This window comes from Centruroides vittatus, unplaced genomic scaffold, assembly GCF_030686945.1.
Source record: "Centruroides vittatus isolate TY-2023 unplaced genomic scaffold, ASM3068694v2 contig_920, whole genome shotgun sequence".
In the NCBI taxonomy this organism is placed as follows: Eukaryota; Metazoa; Arthropoda; class Arachnida; order Scorpiones; family Buthidae; genus Centruroides; species Centruroides vittatus.
The window spans coordinates 492,877-510,498 of record NW_027122607.1 but is presented as its reverse complement, the minus strand read 5'-3'; the positions used below and the strand labels follow the sequence as shown (position 1 = coordinate 510,498).

Sequence of the window (17,622 nt, the reverse complement as noted above, 5' to 3'; positions counted from 1 at the left end):
TTGATTTTTAATAATTTAAAAGTAAAGAAATTATTCACATCAATATCTTCCCAAGGATCAAACTGTCACTGGCATACACGAGTTTTCTAGAATTACGATCGATACTTTCTTTAAGATAATGCTTCAACTCGCAGGGCAGTAGTTGCCCAGAAATTCTTGGTCCAAAAACAAGTACATATGCTTAATGATTCACACCAGTCTCCACATTTATCTCCATGCAATTATTTTCTGTTCCCCAAATTAAAGCCACTACAGAAAGAAGCATCATTTTCAAGACATTAAAGACAACCAAAAAGCTATAACACTGGGTCTTCATGCCATACCAAAAGACTTGCAGAGGTCTTTCAAGTTCTTACTGGGCTGTGCAACTCTGTATTGATGCTGCAGGCAGGGTCAGATTTACAAGTAAGCTATGTAAGCTGTAGTTTAGGGCCTCAAAAATTTCTACAAAAAAGAAAATTGAAGTCAAATTTTGTAATAAAAATTTTTTTACAAATCTACAAAATACACTTTACTTTTTATTTTATGTAGTATTTAATTATATTAATAACCAATATTGTTTATATTACATTTCTGGTGATTTCTTCCTTATCTTATATGTTGAAAATACTTTTTAACAATAAAACATTTATTGTTGAAATTAATATATTTATGTTAATTCTCTTGTTTTTATGATTGACTTCTAAAATTGTAAAAGGGGCTTCACACAGAGTTCGGTTTAGGGAGCTAGAAATGCCTAAATTTGGCCCTGGCAGTAGGAGAATACTTCGGATAAAATACGTGTGGTATTTAACTGCTTTTTTTTTTTAAATTTCATGACATTACAGTATTCAATTGTCAAATCTTGTAAGACCTATTTGTTAACTTCAGATTTTAGCTATTGTTTCAGAACTATTTTATTTTCTAAAATACTGGTGAGATTAGGAAATGGCATGTATAATGTTTTCAAAAATTTTGCTGACATGTCATTACTTTCTGTAAGATTATGGCTTTTTCATTTTTATCTTGTAACAAATTCTATATTAATACCTAAGGTTTTAAGTATTATTTCTTATGCAAGATGATCTGTTTCTGTTACGTATGTCTATTATTGGGCTGCAGTTTTCAAATTGTGAACCTATACATTCCCACTATCATCTATCATTAATCTCGATAACAGTAGATCCACGAAAACCAAGACCAGATATGGAAAGCTTAGGGGCTAGAGGCCCCGATTAACTATATATGAACTTCCAGTCCAGACTGGAAGTTATGTGATTTCTATTGAAAGTTTCTTGAGAATGGAGTTAGATAAATGAAAATCTAGACTTTTGTGGATCTGTCAGATTCATCCACGTGCATGCGCAATGACTCTGTTCAGTTTTGTTATCTAAGTGTTATGTTCTGTTCGATCCATTCATTGCGCACGTGCAAAAGGGAACTGAACATTTTCGTTTTCGGTCACTGCAAGCTATAGTAAAAACTACCCGGTCAGTATATTGTATTAAATTAAATTTTATAATAAGTTTAATATAATAATAATCATTATAATAATTTATTTTTAAAATATTTGATTCGCTTCTGTGGAGCGTGCTATCAAATAGGTTTAACCAATCTTGTTTCCATAAGGAGGGATTCGACAATTTCTATTTCTTTTTCCATTTTTTGTCTTTAAATTGAGATTTAATTTTTAAAAAGCATTTTTGGCTGTACCGAATGTTGACGTCTTTCATATCTTTTTATGTTTTGTTTTCTATTAATTTATTAAGCTCTGTAAATTGTATTTTAAGCAATATTGATAGTTAAAAAGCACATAAACGTCTGGTTTTTTTTTATTATTAATTGAAGACATTAAATATTTATTAAAGTAACTTTTTTTTTAAATTTTATTTTCCGTAGGAGATTTAAATGCATCCTTTTGGCTATTTCTAATTTATCGCAAAAGTTATTTTGCTCATTATCATTAGATGATTCACAGAAGAGACTGAAGTTTTTAAACTTGAATATGACTAGTGTTAGTTTTTATAGTTTCTATTATAGTAATTTTCTGTCTCTGTTTACAAAAATTTATATGATTTTTCTAATTAGTCTCTAATTCGAATTATGTTTTAATTGATTTAATTTAATTGATAAGAAGTTTAATATTTTATAAATTAAATTTCTTAATCAGTTATAAATCTTGATCTGATTATTATTATTATTTTTATCGTATATTGACTAGATCAGATCAAAGAATTTCATCCTTAAAATATACATTTCTCTTGATCTCTACCTAACAAATCATGGAAATTTAATAGTTAAAAAAATTGTAAATACCTATGCTATAAACCAGTGGTTCTCAACTGGGGTCAATGCAACGTTACTGGGGGTCCGCAGAAAAAAAAAAATACCGAATTGGGGGTTTGCGATGATATTTAGTGGTCTTCGGAACAATTGTTTCACCGAGAATTAAATTTCTACAGTATAATATATTGTCGATTTCTTTATTACTCATTTCTTGCATAAGGGTTAAAATATAAATTATTTAAAATATTGAATACATAGGCCTATACAACATATATATTTCATAGACAAAGGTCAAAGAGAGATTATAAAGCCAGGGTTTGTTAGGAGAATCTTATACCATCAGCATCGTGTCGCTCGACAGTGACATTTCTGAAGGTTTTGTGTCAGTTTGTTCCAGATCTTGAAGATTAGGGATGGATGCTCATTGACTAAATTTCCTTTCCCCCCCCTCCGTTACTTGCTTAGGCCCATCTTATTTATTTATTTTTAATTTTTTATTATTGATTCTATAATTTTATTCTATAAATGATCTATAGAACTTAGTAAATGATTATGATTTATTTCGAAGGAAAGTTAATTTATTGCAAAATGAACATATTAAACAACTATTTCTTTTATTTTTGATACAATTCCTTTCTTTTTCTTATTAGTGAAAAATATAAGGTTTTTTTTTTTCCTGTGCGACGTCTATGGGGGTCCACAAAAAAAATTAAGAGGAAAAGGAGTACATAGGTAAAAAAAAAAAAAAAGGTTGAGAACCACTGCTATAAACTGTTCTGAATGCAGCATACTTAATCTAACTATTGTATTTGGATATGGACAGCAGCTTTATCTCTTTTAATTGACGATTAGAAGACAGAAGAAAAATACGGCTCCACTTTTACTGTACTCTTCGTCTGTCTAATATAATTGTCCAAACCCGTCGATCTATCTCGGGTACCTGTTTAAAGTTCACTAAGTCCCATTTTTCGTGCGTCTTATACTATCTCTACGGACTGACTAATCCCGGGCTTAGGCTTAAATTGATTTTCACAAAGTAGCAGCAACCACGGCTTAATGAATGCTTTTACATTTAAAATTGCTCTTTCCTGCTAATTTGAAAATTTTTAACCAATTGGTGTTTTTTTATGATTGATGTCACATAAAATGAAAGAAAATACAAACATATGTAAAGATGGCAAAAAGTTTTTTAGAAGAGAAAACATAGATTTAATTAAGAATTATTCAGCATTAGAGGAAAAGGAATACAACATATAATTTGTTAAACAGGGGAAAAGAAAACTTCATAAAGAATTTCTTGTCGTCTACCACAAGAATAGCTTTGAATTTGTTTATTACTGATTGATACTTTGTAAAAATGTTTCTATATAAAAAGTAATATATGTTAATTGTATATTTATTTTTCACATCTCTTTATTAACTATAATAATAATTATTGATTAGATCTTGCAGACGAACCTCGTTTATTAAAATGCCAAAATTCAGAATGTATATTATGTAAAACATATAATTTTCAGAATATGAATTTTTTATCTATTCCAGAATTCAATGTCAAAATATATTTCAAGTAGATCGCTTCAATTCCTTAATATTCATATTTGAACTCGTATCATATTGTTATTTCTTTGTTCCCGTTGATTTAACCCATCACAAATATCCAAAATGTGCGAAACATCCATTTTAAGTTAAATTGAATGAATAGTTTTACTCTTCTTAAGAAAAATCTAAACATGCTAATTTACATCTTAAAGGAGCTATATGTATAGGAGGGAATAAGAAACTGTCCTATACGCTATTGTCTGCAACTGTTTTCCCTCTCATAAATGCAATAATCTAAAAGGCTATCTCTGTTCTGCTAACTTGGTATACACAGCAGCGCCGCTAGCTGTTTGAGCGCCCGTGTGCAATACCGATTATGCCGCCCCTGTTTAACTACGACTACCTACGCCGAGATTGCCGGCAAAACCAATTTGCCACCCCCTGGACGTGCCGCCCACGTGCGGTGCACGCCTTGCACGCCCACTTATGGCGGGCCCGGGTATACAAAACTAGACATCGACCAAATACCGAATTCTATCGGGCTAGATATGGCTAAGTATTAAATAAATTATGTAACCAATTTGACACTGGAGGGAAGCGTTAGGTGCCATCTCTTATTAAGTTTAATAATTATAATTTTTAATTAATTAATTAAAATAATTTAGAACCACTGGAAGAAAACCAAAGGCTTCTATTACCGGATGTTCAATGAACTGTAGGGCTAATTCTGCTAAATTGCCAACCACTGGGAAATCTTAAAATTTTATCTTTCTTGAAACTAGAAGTAGGATTCGTGAATCACCAGTCTTAAATATTACAATTTTACCTGTCCATTATCAAAGTAGATGACAAAATTTAAGTGTATAAACATCCCAAGAACCCAATGTATTAAATTATAGTATTTTGTAAAGAGATGGCATCTGACGTCTACCTCTAGTTGTTCTTATCATGTAACTTCTAATTTAATGTTTGTAGCATAATTTCTGATAATTTATAATATATTCTGTTAGCAATGTTCTTATTTTTAAATCTGCTTTGTGTCAGAAATGTTATCTTATTTTACTATTTAAATATTCTATATACCAAGTATATATAATATAATTGAAAATTAAAATATTTTTCAGCATGTTCGTAGAAAAAAATTATTAGAAGATTACGAAGTACCCATTTATTTTCGTGACGATTTATTTAAATATGCTGGTGAAGACAAAAGACCTCCGTATAGATGGTTTGTTATGGGGTCGGCTCGATCTGGAACAGGTATTCACATAGATCCTCTTGGTACAAGTGCCTGGAATGCTCTTATTCATGGTCATAAAAGGTAACTTTCAATTGTAATTATAAACAATTAAGAGAATTAAATTTTAATCAAAAAATGTGTGTGTTTTAAAGATGGTGCCTTTTTCCTACTCATACACCTCGTGAATTGATCAAAGTGCATCCCGAAGAAGGAGGAAAACAAGGAGACGAAGCAATTACATGGTTTAAACACATATATCCTCGTACACTGCAACCGTCTTGGCCTCAAGATTGCAAACCTGTAAGTTAAAATTATAGTAATAATAATACAACATTTTGAAATATTTCTTTTTAATTTTTATTCTTAAACAGCTAGAAATACTGCAAAAGCCTGGAGAAACAGTATTTGTTCCAGGTGGTTGGTGGCATGTTGTTTTAAATATGGATAACACCATAGCAGTTACACAAAATTTTTGTAGTCTCACAAATTTTCCTATCGTTTGGCATAAGACAGTGAGGGGAAGACCAAAATTATCAAGAAAATGGTATCGTGTGTTAAAGGTAAACTATTCGATTATAAAATATCGTATACATAAAATAAGAATGATATCAAAACATAATTTTTCTATTTTTTCTTTTACTAACAAATGTTTCAAAGTGACTTTTATCGTAAATTTTTTTAATATATAGATTTATACTTTGATATTTTTGAAATTTTTTCAGGATCAACGACCAGAATTAGCAACCATAGCCGATCAAGTTGATCTGAACAAAGATACGGGCATTGCTTCCGACAGTTCTAGCAGGTTCAAGTTCCTCTTCCTCGTCGGATTCTTCTTGCTGTTCTAGTTCGGCTTCTGGAAGCGAAGATTCCGGAAAAGAGAGTATCAGCGATAGAAAAAGAAAGAGGTAATTTCGATAGAATATTAATTAATGCGTTTGTAGTCAAATGAAAGGCCCACTATTAACAATTATTAATAATATATAGGCAATCACGTAAAATCAGACCGTTGCAAGAGCATTTTAACTTTCATTATATCAAGATTCGTAACAGCATTTAATTAAAACTTTATTTAAATTATTAATATTCTTGTTATACTTCAAAAGATGATACTTATTATTTCTTAAATCTGCTAGATATCAGTTAAAACATTTATATACTTTCTGGCGTCAAATATGTTGAGGTACTTTGTATCTAAGTTTTGTGATATTAAAAATTTTATTACAGTCCATTATCGGAAATACAGCTATATTAAAATGTATAACTATTATTACTAAACACACAATTTTTTAACCTTTATAATATAGAATTATATTTTAGTATTGAATTTGAAAATTTATCTACATTAATCTATCTAAAAACTGCTTACTTTCTTTCGACAAAAAAAAAAAATGTTTAAATATTTTAATTAATTAAAACTAAATGTTTTTCTTTCAAATATCGAATAAAATAGATCTGTTGGAAATTTGATGGCTTGACTTACAAGAAGACGGCCGGGCGTTCGGGTCTCCAATTCGAACGAAATATTTCCACGACGCATCCGAGACACACTCACGCGCGGGTTGGGAAACACTGTTCTAGAATAACAAACCTTAACCATAAACATTTATATTAAATTTTAAAAGATAATCCACTTTTACAGGTTAGATAAAAAGAAAGTAAAAACATGCTAGGTGCAGTGTTAACAGCTTTTTTTTTCCCCCCTTTCCGTTACAGTCTCAATGAACGTATGTTCAAAACTTCAGGTGAATGAATTTAAAAATAAAACAAATATTCTAATGTAAAATGGAACGAATATTATTTTAACACTGCACTCGGTGTGTTCTTTTTTTTAATGTGATATTTGGCATTAGATTCAAGCTCTGTATTGTGTTACATATTAGATTATTATTTTTCAACTTTTAGCAGTTAAAAAATTTTGGAATTTTACGTAAGCTTTGACAAAAATGTGTTGAAAATTAAGATAATATACTGTATTTATTATTAATTATTAAGCTAAGCAAACTGAAAACATTTTTCAAATAAAAAATATTTGTTTAGTCACCTTAATTAGCAATATAGTTAATATTTATATGAAATTTATTAATAATAATTATATAAAAGTGTAAATATTTTATTAGTGCAAGTTTTATATTAACTGTCAATATCAATATTTTTCTTAATATTGATTCCACTTTTATAGAGAATCTCACAGTGAATATTTAATCACATTCGACCGAATACTGAATACCTAAAAACGGGAGTAAGAAATAACAAAAACACGGTAAATTAATCGTTTTGGTAACTTTTATTAATGCCGAACATACATTTCAAGTTCGGGAAAGTGCAATTTTTTTGCTTATTTATCTAAAAGATCAAAGGAAAAGTAATATAACTTAAAAAAATAATTTAAGAGATCAAAAAAAGGTAACAAATCAAATGAAAACTACCTATTTATTATGAAGTTTAGTCATCTATATACTCACATAAAAGAACAAGTCCTGATAGGATAATTAACGCAGAGCCAAAACCAGTAGTTTTGGCTCTGCGTTAATTAGTAAAGAATATTTAGAAACTTAAGAATTTGAGGGTGTGTTCCTTTTGTAAAGTTTAGGTGTGCTAAGAAAAGATTTTACATTTACATTTTACAATTACATGACTCATAACCTGTTGATAATGGAGAAAAGAGAGAGATAGGACGTCGGTATAAGTCACAGTTATGATTTCACAGATTCCAGACAGCTCGGTAGCCCAAACGGCCCCAGGCTTTCGCCCGTGCACGCTAAGTGACTTTCATTACAAGCATTTAGCTTTCCAAAGTCTATGAGAACAATTATTTGGCATTGACGGCCACAAATTTCATGCCAATAAGCAGCCTCGACTTGTTCGATTATATTTTCGACTCAATTTCGTATTTATTTTCACTTTGCAGTCCTTCTGTGTTCTTTTTCCATTATTTACACGTGTAGGTCATTTCATTGTTATCCTCATTTGATATCATCATTTATCACATACTATCATGACGCTCTTGTCTGTCCGCTACAACCGTCAAGAATTAACGCGATTGGCAAAGTGTAGTGACAGCGAGCCAATAGAGAGCAGGGTCCTTGCCATAATGCGGTTTGCAGGCCAATTTTCGTACGTGCATTAATCAAGCCGAATAGTTTGGCGAATATTTGGCTATTCGGCCACACTCCCGACCAAATATTCGGTATTCGTTGCAACGTTACTATTAACATAGTTTTCAAAAAGTTCTCTATTAGAATTATTTTTGTGTTTTTACAAAAAAATTATTTTAAGTTTCTTACCTGTTATATTTTATTGTCAGCCTCTACAATACATATACACTATGGTCTTGTTTTTTTGCAGGAGTTACATGTTCTGTAGGTACCCAGAAATTGTGCCGCATCCCAAATAAGTCCAGTGGCATCCAAAATATGATCCTCAGGCCAAATCTGGCTTGTAAACATATTGACACATTCTTATAAATGATAGAAATAGGCTTACTTTTTGTATATATGGAATATACAAAATATTTGTGTCCTGGCTATTTATGAATTTAGTACAATTTGGCACATCAGAATTGCTTGGCATATTACTGATGTGAATTTCAGTTTTTAATTCTGCTTTTTATAGTCTATAAATAAATTTATTTTTTCTACAAAAACCATGTCTATGAACATCCTATAATTTAATTTAAGGCTGGTTATGCATGTCTCCTGTGGATAGTGTTTAAAATTTGTTTTTTCAATGGAAAAATTCTCAAAAACAGTAATGGATAGATCCAAACAGCTTTTGCATTAGTATTCTATTTAAGTCTTCTATATGGTTCAGATATATAAATATAAACATCTTACGAAACCCAATACATTACAATAACACTACGTCAACTGCCTTATAACATCGGGCTATATATTGGTGATAATAATTATAAATTAGTAATGAAGTTGACCCTAGAGGGAGACATTAGGATGACTCCCTCTACAGTCAAATTTAAGTTAAATATACTGGAAGAAGAGATTGGATCGGAGGTCCAGGTAGAATAATTAGCAACACGTCCACACGGCAAGTGGGAGTTGCAGGTTCGAGTCCCGCTCCGGGCCAATTCTTTTCTTTCAAATTATTAGATTTAATATAAGATGGCACCTAACACCTCTGTTTAGGGTCAAATTTATTAGTAATTTGTAATTATTATCACCAATGTATAGCCCGATGTTATACGGCAACTGATGTAGTGTTATTATACAGTTCAGAATTTTGAAAATCAAATTTGTTAATTCTCTACAATTTTTTAAAGTTGTAGAAAATTAATGAATTCAATTTTCAAAATTCTGAACCCTACATTAACAGAAGAATTGAATAGGATCCTAACACAAAAGATAGGTTCTATCTACTTCCGTTTTCAAGAATTTTTGAAAAAAGATTTTCCCATAGTACAGACATGATAAAAATTTAATCGTCTGCTGGAGATAGCATGCATAACCAAAGAGTTTACACCATAAATAGGAAAACTGATCTTCAATCTTTTGTAAATGGTACATTTTTACTTTTCCTGTCGTAAATTTTTTTAATTATGGAAGTATATTTCTTTTCTATTCTTGACGAACGCATGCATCAAAAATATCCATCTACACTTAATTTGTATATATATAATTCAGTCAATGTAGTTATGCCTGTCACTGATATTTGTCAGCTCTCTTGAACTCATCTTGGAGGGGCAATAGATAGACAAATGAATGGTTTAGCAGGGCTTTCTTTCATAATTTTTGCATGCTTCCATGTTTTACCACAGATGGTGTATCTCATAAGAAACCTTTTTATGACAGAAGATTTTGTACATCATTCAATACTGCAGTGGGAAAGCCGAAAATACAACAGGAACGAAAAAATTGCTATGTTCCGCAAACCACGAAAGTCAGATTGCAGGAGTATCGTTGTCAACAAATAAAAAAGATTCACCTAAAAGCAGACAGTGAAGATGAGCCAAATTTCACTTCACCGAGAAAATTTTTAAAAAAAAGGACATTCTAGAAACAATGGCATTAATCTCTTTGATTGTGATGTGATTAGAAGAACAATTTGTGGTTTCTGTCTGTCTTAAAAGAAAAGATTGATTTTCCTTGGAAGAAAGAGACATGTCTCTTAAAAGTATTTTTGTTTCTTGAGTTTTTACAATGATAATGTCAAAAAAAGGCAATAATTGCCACCCCCAAATTAATAATAAAATTTTAAAAAAACAAAAAATAACTTCTATATGTAAATAAGTATCACCCTTATTTTACAAATAGACTGGTTTAGTTTGCGCATGTCTACTTGCATCGAAGTTCAAAGCTAAGTCGTGCCTATAAACACAACTTCTCGATTAGAAAGGTTCTCCATCTCCGGTTTATATGGATAAACCGGCATGGCATAAAACCTATTAATACTTCTAGAATTAATAACTCACAAACTATTCACAGTAAGATGATGCGGTTTTCACAGAAATGCTTAGAAAGAAGTGGATTTTAGTATCAAAATAGTTAATTTCTTGCCATAGATGGCTCTTGATAAGATTACATAATTTCTGTAGTAGTTAATCTTATCAAGAGCCATCTATGGCAAGAAATTAACTATTTTGATACTAAAATCCCGCTTCTTTCTAAGCATTTCTGTGAAAAATCGCATCATCTTACCGTGAATAGTTTGCGAGTTATTAATTTTTTAAAATTTGTGACTCGAATCATCCTGTAATAGAAGCGGGAATAAATTCTTGAAAATAATCTATTTATTTTGAATTTTAATAGATCGTTATAGTAAATTGGTTTATGATGTAACTTACTTATAATAAATTTAAAATAAAAATTTGCGAGATTGCTTGTCGTCCTATAACGTACGTACGTCAAATGGTTAAACTATACATAGCTTGGAAAAAACATCCAAATGTTATTTTCAAATTGAAAAGCAATAGTCATTTTACGTGGTTGACTGTATGATGCTTGTTTTGTTCATTGCAACTAAATCTTACCAACTGCTAATCGATTTATTCAAACTTCAAAAAATTTTGCATTCTGTAAACTTTTTGTAGGGCTATATTTGGGCCTCTTTCCATCTAACTTTTTTGTGATGATTACACTTCTATTTCCTGTATGCTAATAACTCTTACACTAATTAAGGTGAGCGTACCTTTCTTACATTTAACACATTTCTTTTAGGTATATTCTCTTCGATTACAAATTTTTTGTCCTTACTAATAATTTTTCGTTCTTTCCGTCACAATTTAGATAATCTCTCTCTCTTTTTTTTCTAGGAGGAGATCGTCGAGTAAAGAAGACAACGAAAGAAATAGAAGAGCTCATAGATAGCATTTATCTAGATTTATCGTTAAATTTCATTTTGAAGAAAAGCTGCATTCGGTGTAAGTGCAATGAAATTGAGTTAAGAAACAGGAGCACGTAAAATATGCTTGGATGCATCAACCAAAACATACATCTAGCCGTCCGTACAAAGAATAATTTTCTTTGAAATGAATGGTGTTCGTGGTTCAGCAAAGAAAATTTTAGCAATTTAGTCATTTATATATATATATAAAATAACAGTGTTTTTAAGCCACACTGAAAACAATCAAATTGTAATGCTCAGCATTTTGAATTTACTTTGGATCAAAGTTTACGTAAGGAATCGACAGGCACCGAGGAGTCCACATATCGAATATTCCCGTTTCAAAATACCTCCGACCACAGAATAGACTACGTATTTCTATAGGAAGAATTGATTAGTTTAGCGTCTTAAGCTGCGATCGCCCCTTGCGATTTCCGGCCGTTCGGGCAACTGCGACGGTCCGTTCCCAATAACTAGCAACTTTGAAAACAGTTATCGTCGTGGCAGAAAGCGAGAATACCAATCCAGCCGATACAGGTTCGCAAATGCCCACGAAATTTTAATTCTTCATTCGTAAGCACTGGCATGCCACGAGATACAATCAATGCCGAGACTTTTGGCTAAGTACTGTTTTTAGTTTATTATTTTAAATACAGAATTATCATCATTACTAAATAAAAAGTACCATCATTTGTGAATGACATTCCTTAACATTAAAAAAAGAAAAAGCAAAATATAGCAGGCGAAGTGAATATTGGTTTATTATAATGTCACGTGTTTCCGAGTTGTAAGGTCGACGAATAATGTGACCGCAGCAAGGCTCGTTGCAGTTACCTACACGGCCGGAATTGCTAGGTGTGACCACTGCTTTAGAATATATAAAGTTGCCCGAGAGATCGTAGCAAAAGTGCCTGTCTCGAAGAGTGCCAAGGTTTTTTTAAGACTCGAGTTCATAGAAGAGGCATACTTGCTCAATACACCATTTAACAATTTCTTTTCTTTTTCTTTTATTTTATAAAACGTTTTAAATAGCATCAGTAAATAAAGTTATAATTGCATGTTTCGGAATGAATTGTTATAAATACGTGCCTCTAACAGAACAGAACGAACTTTTGTCTCAAAAAATTTATCGGAAAAGTATTATTGATTTATTGCACTATTGCCGAAATTATGAATGTATTTCGACAGTACTGCTTGTGATATCACTACTTCCATTAATAAAAAGTTTGGATCTGTAGTATCTGCTATTGTTGCTTTAACATTAGCTTCTTTATAAAGCCACCTGTTAAAATAAATAAAATGATTACAGAAACATTTCTTATATTAATGGAATTTATGGCTTATTTTTTTAGAAATAATAAATCAATTAGTTACATTTGCCATTACAAAATTATCAATCCTTATTATTAATTTTTTCGGATTCAAATTCTCACCCGTATACGGTGAAGGACACAGAATATAAAGCTATAATATAACAATAGAAATTTAAATTTGGTTTTTTATATATTAAAAGCTAACTCTTAAAATTAATTTATCTTGTAATGAAAAAATGAAAATTAAATCTCTCTTAAATTACTACATTTTAAAAATATACAGGCATTTCTTGCCATCTGTAGGGTTATGCTACAGTTGCCAACAATAAGGGGTTAGGGAAAGGATGACGACTAGGACATTGGTAAGTTAATTACAAAAATTTTCAAGCAAAGCTAAGAATTTAAAAATAAAGTGATCCATTCTTCATTTGATCCTTAAAATTTCTTTAAAAGAAACCAACAATGCTTCTAATCCTCACTAATGTTTCACAATTGGTTCGGTTTTTATAAACCGATCCGTAGGTCTCGTCCTATCGATAATATAGAAAGAAGCTACAGTCTACAAGGGATACTTGTATTTTTATGACATATAATCTTATTTTCTTATAAATGTAATCTCGGCATTGAATATTAAAAACTATAATAGCATATTAAAAAAAATCATAAGCATTAAATTCAAATATTAATGCATTATTACTTTCCCAGCTGTTCTACATAACAGGAAAAAAATGGCCTCGAGGGTAATTTATGTATGTTTGGCACAATTTCATTCGCCATCTTTGAAGCTTAATAACTCCTGTGCTTTTTGTCGAAAATTTCTGAAATTTTTCAGGGAATGTTTGTTTATTGGGGAATTGATGCTATTAAAGTTTGATTAAATACATTTAGAAGTTAGAAATGGTAACATCAAAAGTACAACTTTGCAGATTTATAAATTAATAATCTGAGTTGAGAAAGCTCTGTCATTCTAGTACTTTTAAGTCAAGGCTCATCTTTAGGAATGAATAAATGGAACAGATAACTTCCAAAATCAAAACCATTCATACTTTTCCAATAAATGGGTTTGTAAATTAAACAAAAAACATTTACAGTAGAGAGTCGTTAATCCGAACCCCGGCTATCCAAACGCTTTCTGGTCGAACCGTGTCGTGCCAAATCGAACTTTTTTGATATTAGATTTACTTCTAAAGTATAATTTTTATATTCTTCAATATATTTATTTTGTTTCTACAAAATAAAGAAATCGTTTTTAACAATACGATAGCCTCGATTATTATTATAAAAATTTTCGTTAGGCTTAAAATCGACGAAAATTCAACACGATGCGACACGCGACGGAGAAAAATTTGAACGTCGGACAGGTTAATATATTTTTTCGTACATAGTCGGTTATCCAAACAACCCCAGTCCCCAACTGATTCGGATAAACGACTCTCTACTGTATTTATTTAACGAATAAATCCATTTGTCGGAAAAGTATGAATGGTTTTGATTTTCATAGAAATTAAAAGTGGACAAATGAGATAATGAATTAATGAATCCTTCCTCCTCTTAAACAGCTCTGCCTATATTCCAATAAACTGCAAAGATTCTATTATGTATAAGGGACAATCATATAACTTTGAAATTATATTCTAGCTAAAAATTTTTTACTCAAATTGCCACCATTTGCCAAAAGCCATGGATATGCTCTCAACTCATTTAGAATATTTGGTGTAGAATTTGTATGAGAAGAGATCTGTGCAGTTTTCTAGAATAAAAATGACTTTTATCTTAAATTGTAGTACACTGGAATTCTCAATGTTAGTGTCGTTTTTAAGAATTCTATTATTGAATTCATAAAAAGCTGGACCAAAGATCCTTTTTTTTTTTGTAACAACAAAGTACCAGAGATTTTATAGAAAGATTTGAATATTGGAACACAAAACAGACATTATAATGGGAAAGATTATAACAAATCTGTGAAAGATGTAATGGAATTTTGGAAGCCAAAATTTTGAACAATTTGATCAAGGAGCTAATTTACTTTCGTGTATTGCAAGGACGCCGGGCAGTGTGTAAAGTAAAATCCGACAGAAGGAATAGTACGTGCCAAAGTGCCGACTACGGTACGTAATATCTTCTTGCTATTCAGTTTCAATCTGCTATATTATTCAAATATTTCAAAATAAAAAATTTCAATTAATATACCTCATTTCCATTCCTCCAGAAGGTACTCTGAAAACTTTCACAAATCTTCCTGTATTTTCCATTAGTTTATCTTCGATCATTTTTTTCAGAATATCCAGACCATCAAATCTAGTTGCCGATATATATAACAAGTCTTTTTCCCTTTCGCTGCTGAAAAGTAAAATTTTAGCCTTCGTTAAAACGTCGATACATAAGAAAATAATATAAATCTTCATAAAAAGATTCAATTTCTTTTCAATGTAAACAAGATTTTCCTCTTCGTTTTGACAGATTTTTTAACTTGACCAAAGAGGGAACGAAAATATACATCATTCCGAAATGCATACGTAATAAGACAAATAAACTAGTGTCTTTAAATTCCTATCAATTTTCAAATCAAGCATCATATTTCACCACTTCTATATAAAAGTCCTCTATGTAACATTAAATAACTGATAATATTCAATCTTCAGTCCTTAATACAATCAGAATTAGTAGATCCCAAAATATGCAAAATAAAATACACTTAACTAACCAAAGCTTTGGTTAGTTAAGTAATCTTATTCTTCGAGTAAATAACGAAAAGACAACTTAAAAACGTCTCTCGGCCTCGACGTAATAAAGCGCAGTCGTTATCATTCTTAACCGGTGCTTTATAAGTTTGATGTCGCTAATCCTATAAGTATGCGAGAATTGCGGGATAGACAAAGTGCAACGAAATTCTCCAGGAACAACAAATGGAACCAGTGACTAAGTGTATTTACGTTGGATGTGCTATTACCGTTTACATGCTGTCGGGAAAAATATAAAAAAATTTCGAAATATTAACCTAAAGAGTCGAACGTATTTTCGGCAAAAAAATTGGCAAGGAAGCAAATTCTTCCGTGACTTTTTTCCGAACGCTAACGAAAATCCCAGACTTTCCGACTTCGTAGGAACCCCTAAAATAAAACGTTACCAAGCAGCCTACAAAGAAAGGTCGGTCGTCAAAAATCATATTCTGGAACGGTGAAAGTGAATAAATGGTAACTGCTTTTGCAGTAGACTTTGTCTTCAATCTTAATTTTAAAAATATAATAGTTAGAAAATATATTTTCGGCATTACATACGTTAAATTTTACAACGGGCACTCCATGCGAACGACCGAGAACATTTTACAACTATGTCGCTAAGCAAATTAGTCGATAAACGAGGAGCCTAATTATTTTTTAAAAAAATGTCTATATTCCATATTATCAGAACAAAACAGCATAGTTTATCTTTTGGTTTTTCGATAATATATTCTCCGACTACCAATATAGATTCGGATTTCGTCCGAGACTATACGCGTACTTCCTATTTGAGTTTGGTTCTTTTACTTTTTTTTTTTGTTAAAATGGACGTATTATTTGTATGTTAATATTTATATTCCAACAAAATAAATCATAAACTAAAACCGAAAACAAAGTCTATTGAAATAGTCACTTTTTTTTATTCACTTTCATCTTGTGTTAAAATAAGGAAAATGAAAAGGAAAAACTGACATTGAATAAAATATAAAATAATATTTACCTTAAAACAACAAAATGTTATAATTGTTCAGAGATTATAACTTTAATTATCTTTTAATTATGCTTAAAATTTATTTCCCTAATAAATCATTTTTTAAAATAAAAATAAGTTCGAGAAACAACTTTATTTAGTATATATAGTCGATCTTCCGTAAAGCAAATTGCTTCTAGGAAACACGGAGGACGGCCGGATGGCCGAGCGGTCAAGGTGGCAGCCTACTGCTCTGGGGACCCGGGATCGAATCCGAACGGGTCGAATAATCCCCAGGAATTTTTCGGGGGGTGGTCCGTTCGGATATGTCGGGCCCCGTCCCTCACCACCCGGTCGCCCCGTTGTGGGCCTGGCCGAACCCATAATGGGCCTACTAAAAGAGGCCCTCTTAGTGCCCACAGGGCGGAAAGAGTTAAAAAAAAAAAAAAAAAAAGGAAACACGGAGAATTCGTTAAATGGAAAATGCACCATTACGGTATATTGAAACGACGTTACATTCTCTTCGAAAATCCTCGAACTCTTATTCGTGACGAAAAGTATTATAAATAATTTTATTCAAATAGATCAAATAAATGGTATAGTATTTTTTGATTGAAATAATAAGTACTCTTAGCTATTTATGTTGAAAAATAGTAAATTATGTACCTTTTTACTGTAAATAAACAAAGAATTTTTAATTATTTAAATAAAATTACAATCTGAAATGTTTTCCTTTTAATATTTTTGAGCATAGTACAATATCTGTAATGTACTCATGGCAGCAAATATTTCTAAACTTCATTAGAGAAATTTTTAAATGTAAAAAAGATATCTTTAACATTCTGTAGAAGTTTAACTAGTTGTTTCTTGATATTTATTTCTACTACAAAAATTGATTGACAAAAGCTTGTAAAGATATCAATTTATGACATTGTAATAAGACAATTCGAAATATTTCTTATCTTTCTTTATTAAATTATATTTAAGGCAGCGTAAAACTTACCTTTTTAATAAATCAACTTTATTTCCTACTTCAATTATAGAATCTAATAAGGAAGAAGGTAAATTCAAATCGCGTAACATATTTAGAACATTCTCTTTCTGAGCAATTTGATCGGGATGGCTAATGTCACGAACGTGAACGATTACGTCCTGAAAGTAAATGTCTTCTATAAGTTAATTATTTTTAAAACAAAACCATTTTAAATGTAAGAAATTAATGCTATTTTATTAATCGGC

The 17,622-nt window shown here is 30.9% G+C and overlaps 2 protein-coding genes and 1 long non-coding RNA gene across 3 annotated transcripts in view; 1 reads left to right on the top strand and 2 right to left on the bottom strand.

Moving 5' to 3' along the window:
• Positions 1-8,381, bottom strand: part of LOC136984485 (uncharacterized) — a 235,093-nt gene extending 226,712 nt beyond the window's left edge. The window contains exon 1 of the long non-coding RNA XR_010882197.1: positions 8,106-8,381. This is a non-coding gene — a long non-coding RNA (uncharacterized lncRNA). The remainder of the gene's footprint in view (positions 1-8,105) is intronic.
• Positions 1-12,694, top strand: part of JMJD6 (Bifunctional arginine demethylase and lysyl-hydroxylase PSR) — a 26,788-nt gene extending 14,094 nt beyond the window's left edge. The window contains 6 exon segments of the mRNA XM_067281478.1: positions 4,929-5,125; positions 5,197-5,344; positions 5,416-5,604; positions 5,767-5,847; positions 5,849-5,952; positions 11,310-12,694. Of these exon segments, the coding sequence (XP_067137579.1) occupies positions 4,929-5,125; positions 5,197-5,344; positions 5,416-5,604; positions 5,767-5,847; positions 5,849-5,952; positions 11,310-11,364 (774 nt within the window). The 3' untranslated portion in view covers positions 11,365-12,694.
• LOC136984477 (putative GTP-binding protein 6) overlaps positions 12,371-17,622 on the bottom strand; it is a 21,181-nt gene continuing 15,929 nt past the window's right edge. The window contains exons 7-9 of the mRNA XM_067281477.1: positions 17,387-17,535; positions 14,884-15,033; positions 12,371-12,662 (exon numbers count right to left, since the gene is read on the bottom strand). Of these exons, the coding sequence (XP_067137578.1) occupies positions 12,521-12,662; positions 14,884-15,033; positions 17,387-17,535 (441 nt within the window). The 3' untranslated portion in view covers positions 12,371-12,520. The remainder of the gene's footprint in view (positions 12,663-14,883; positions 15,034-17,386; positions 17,536-17,622) is intronic.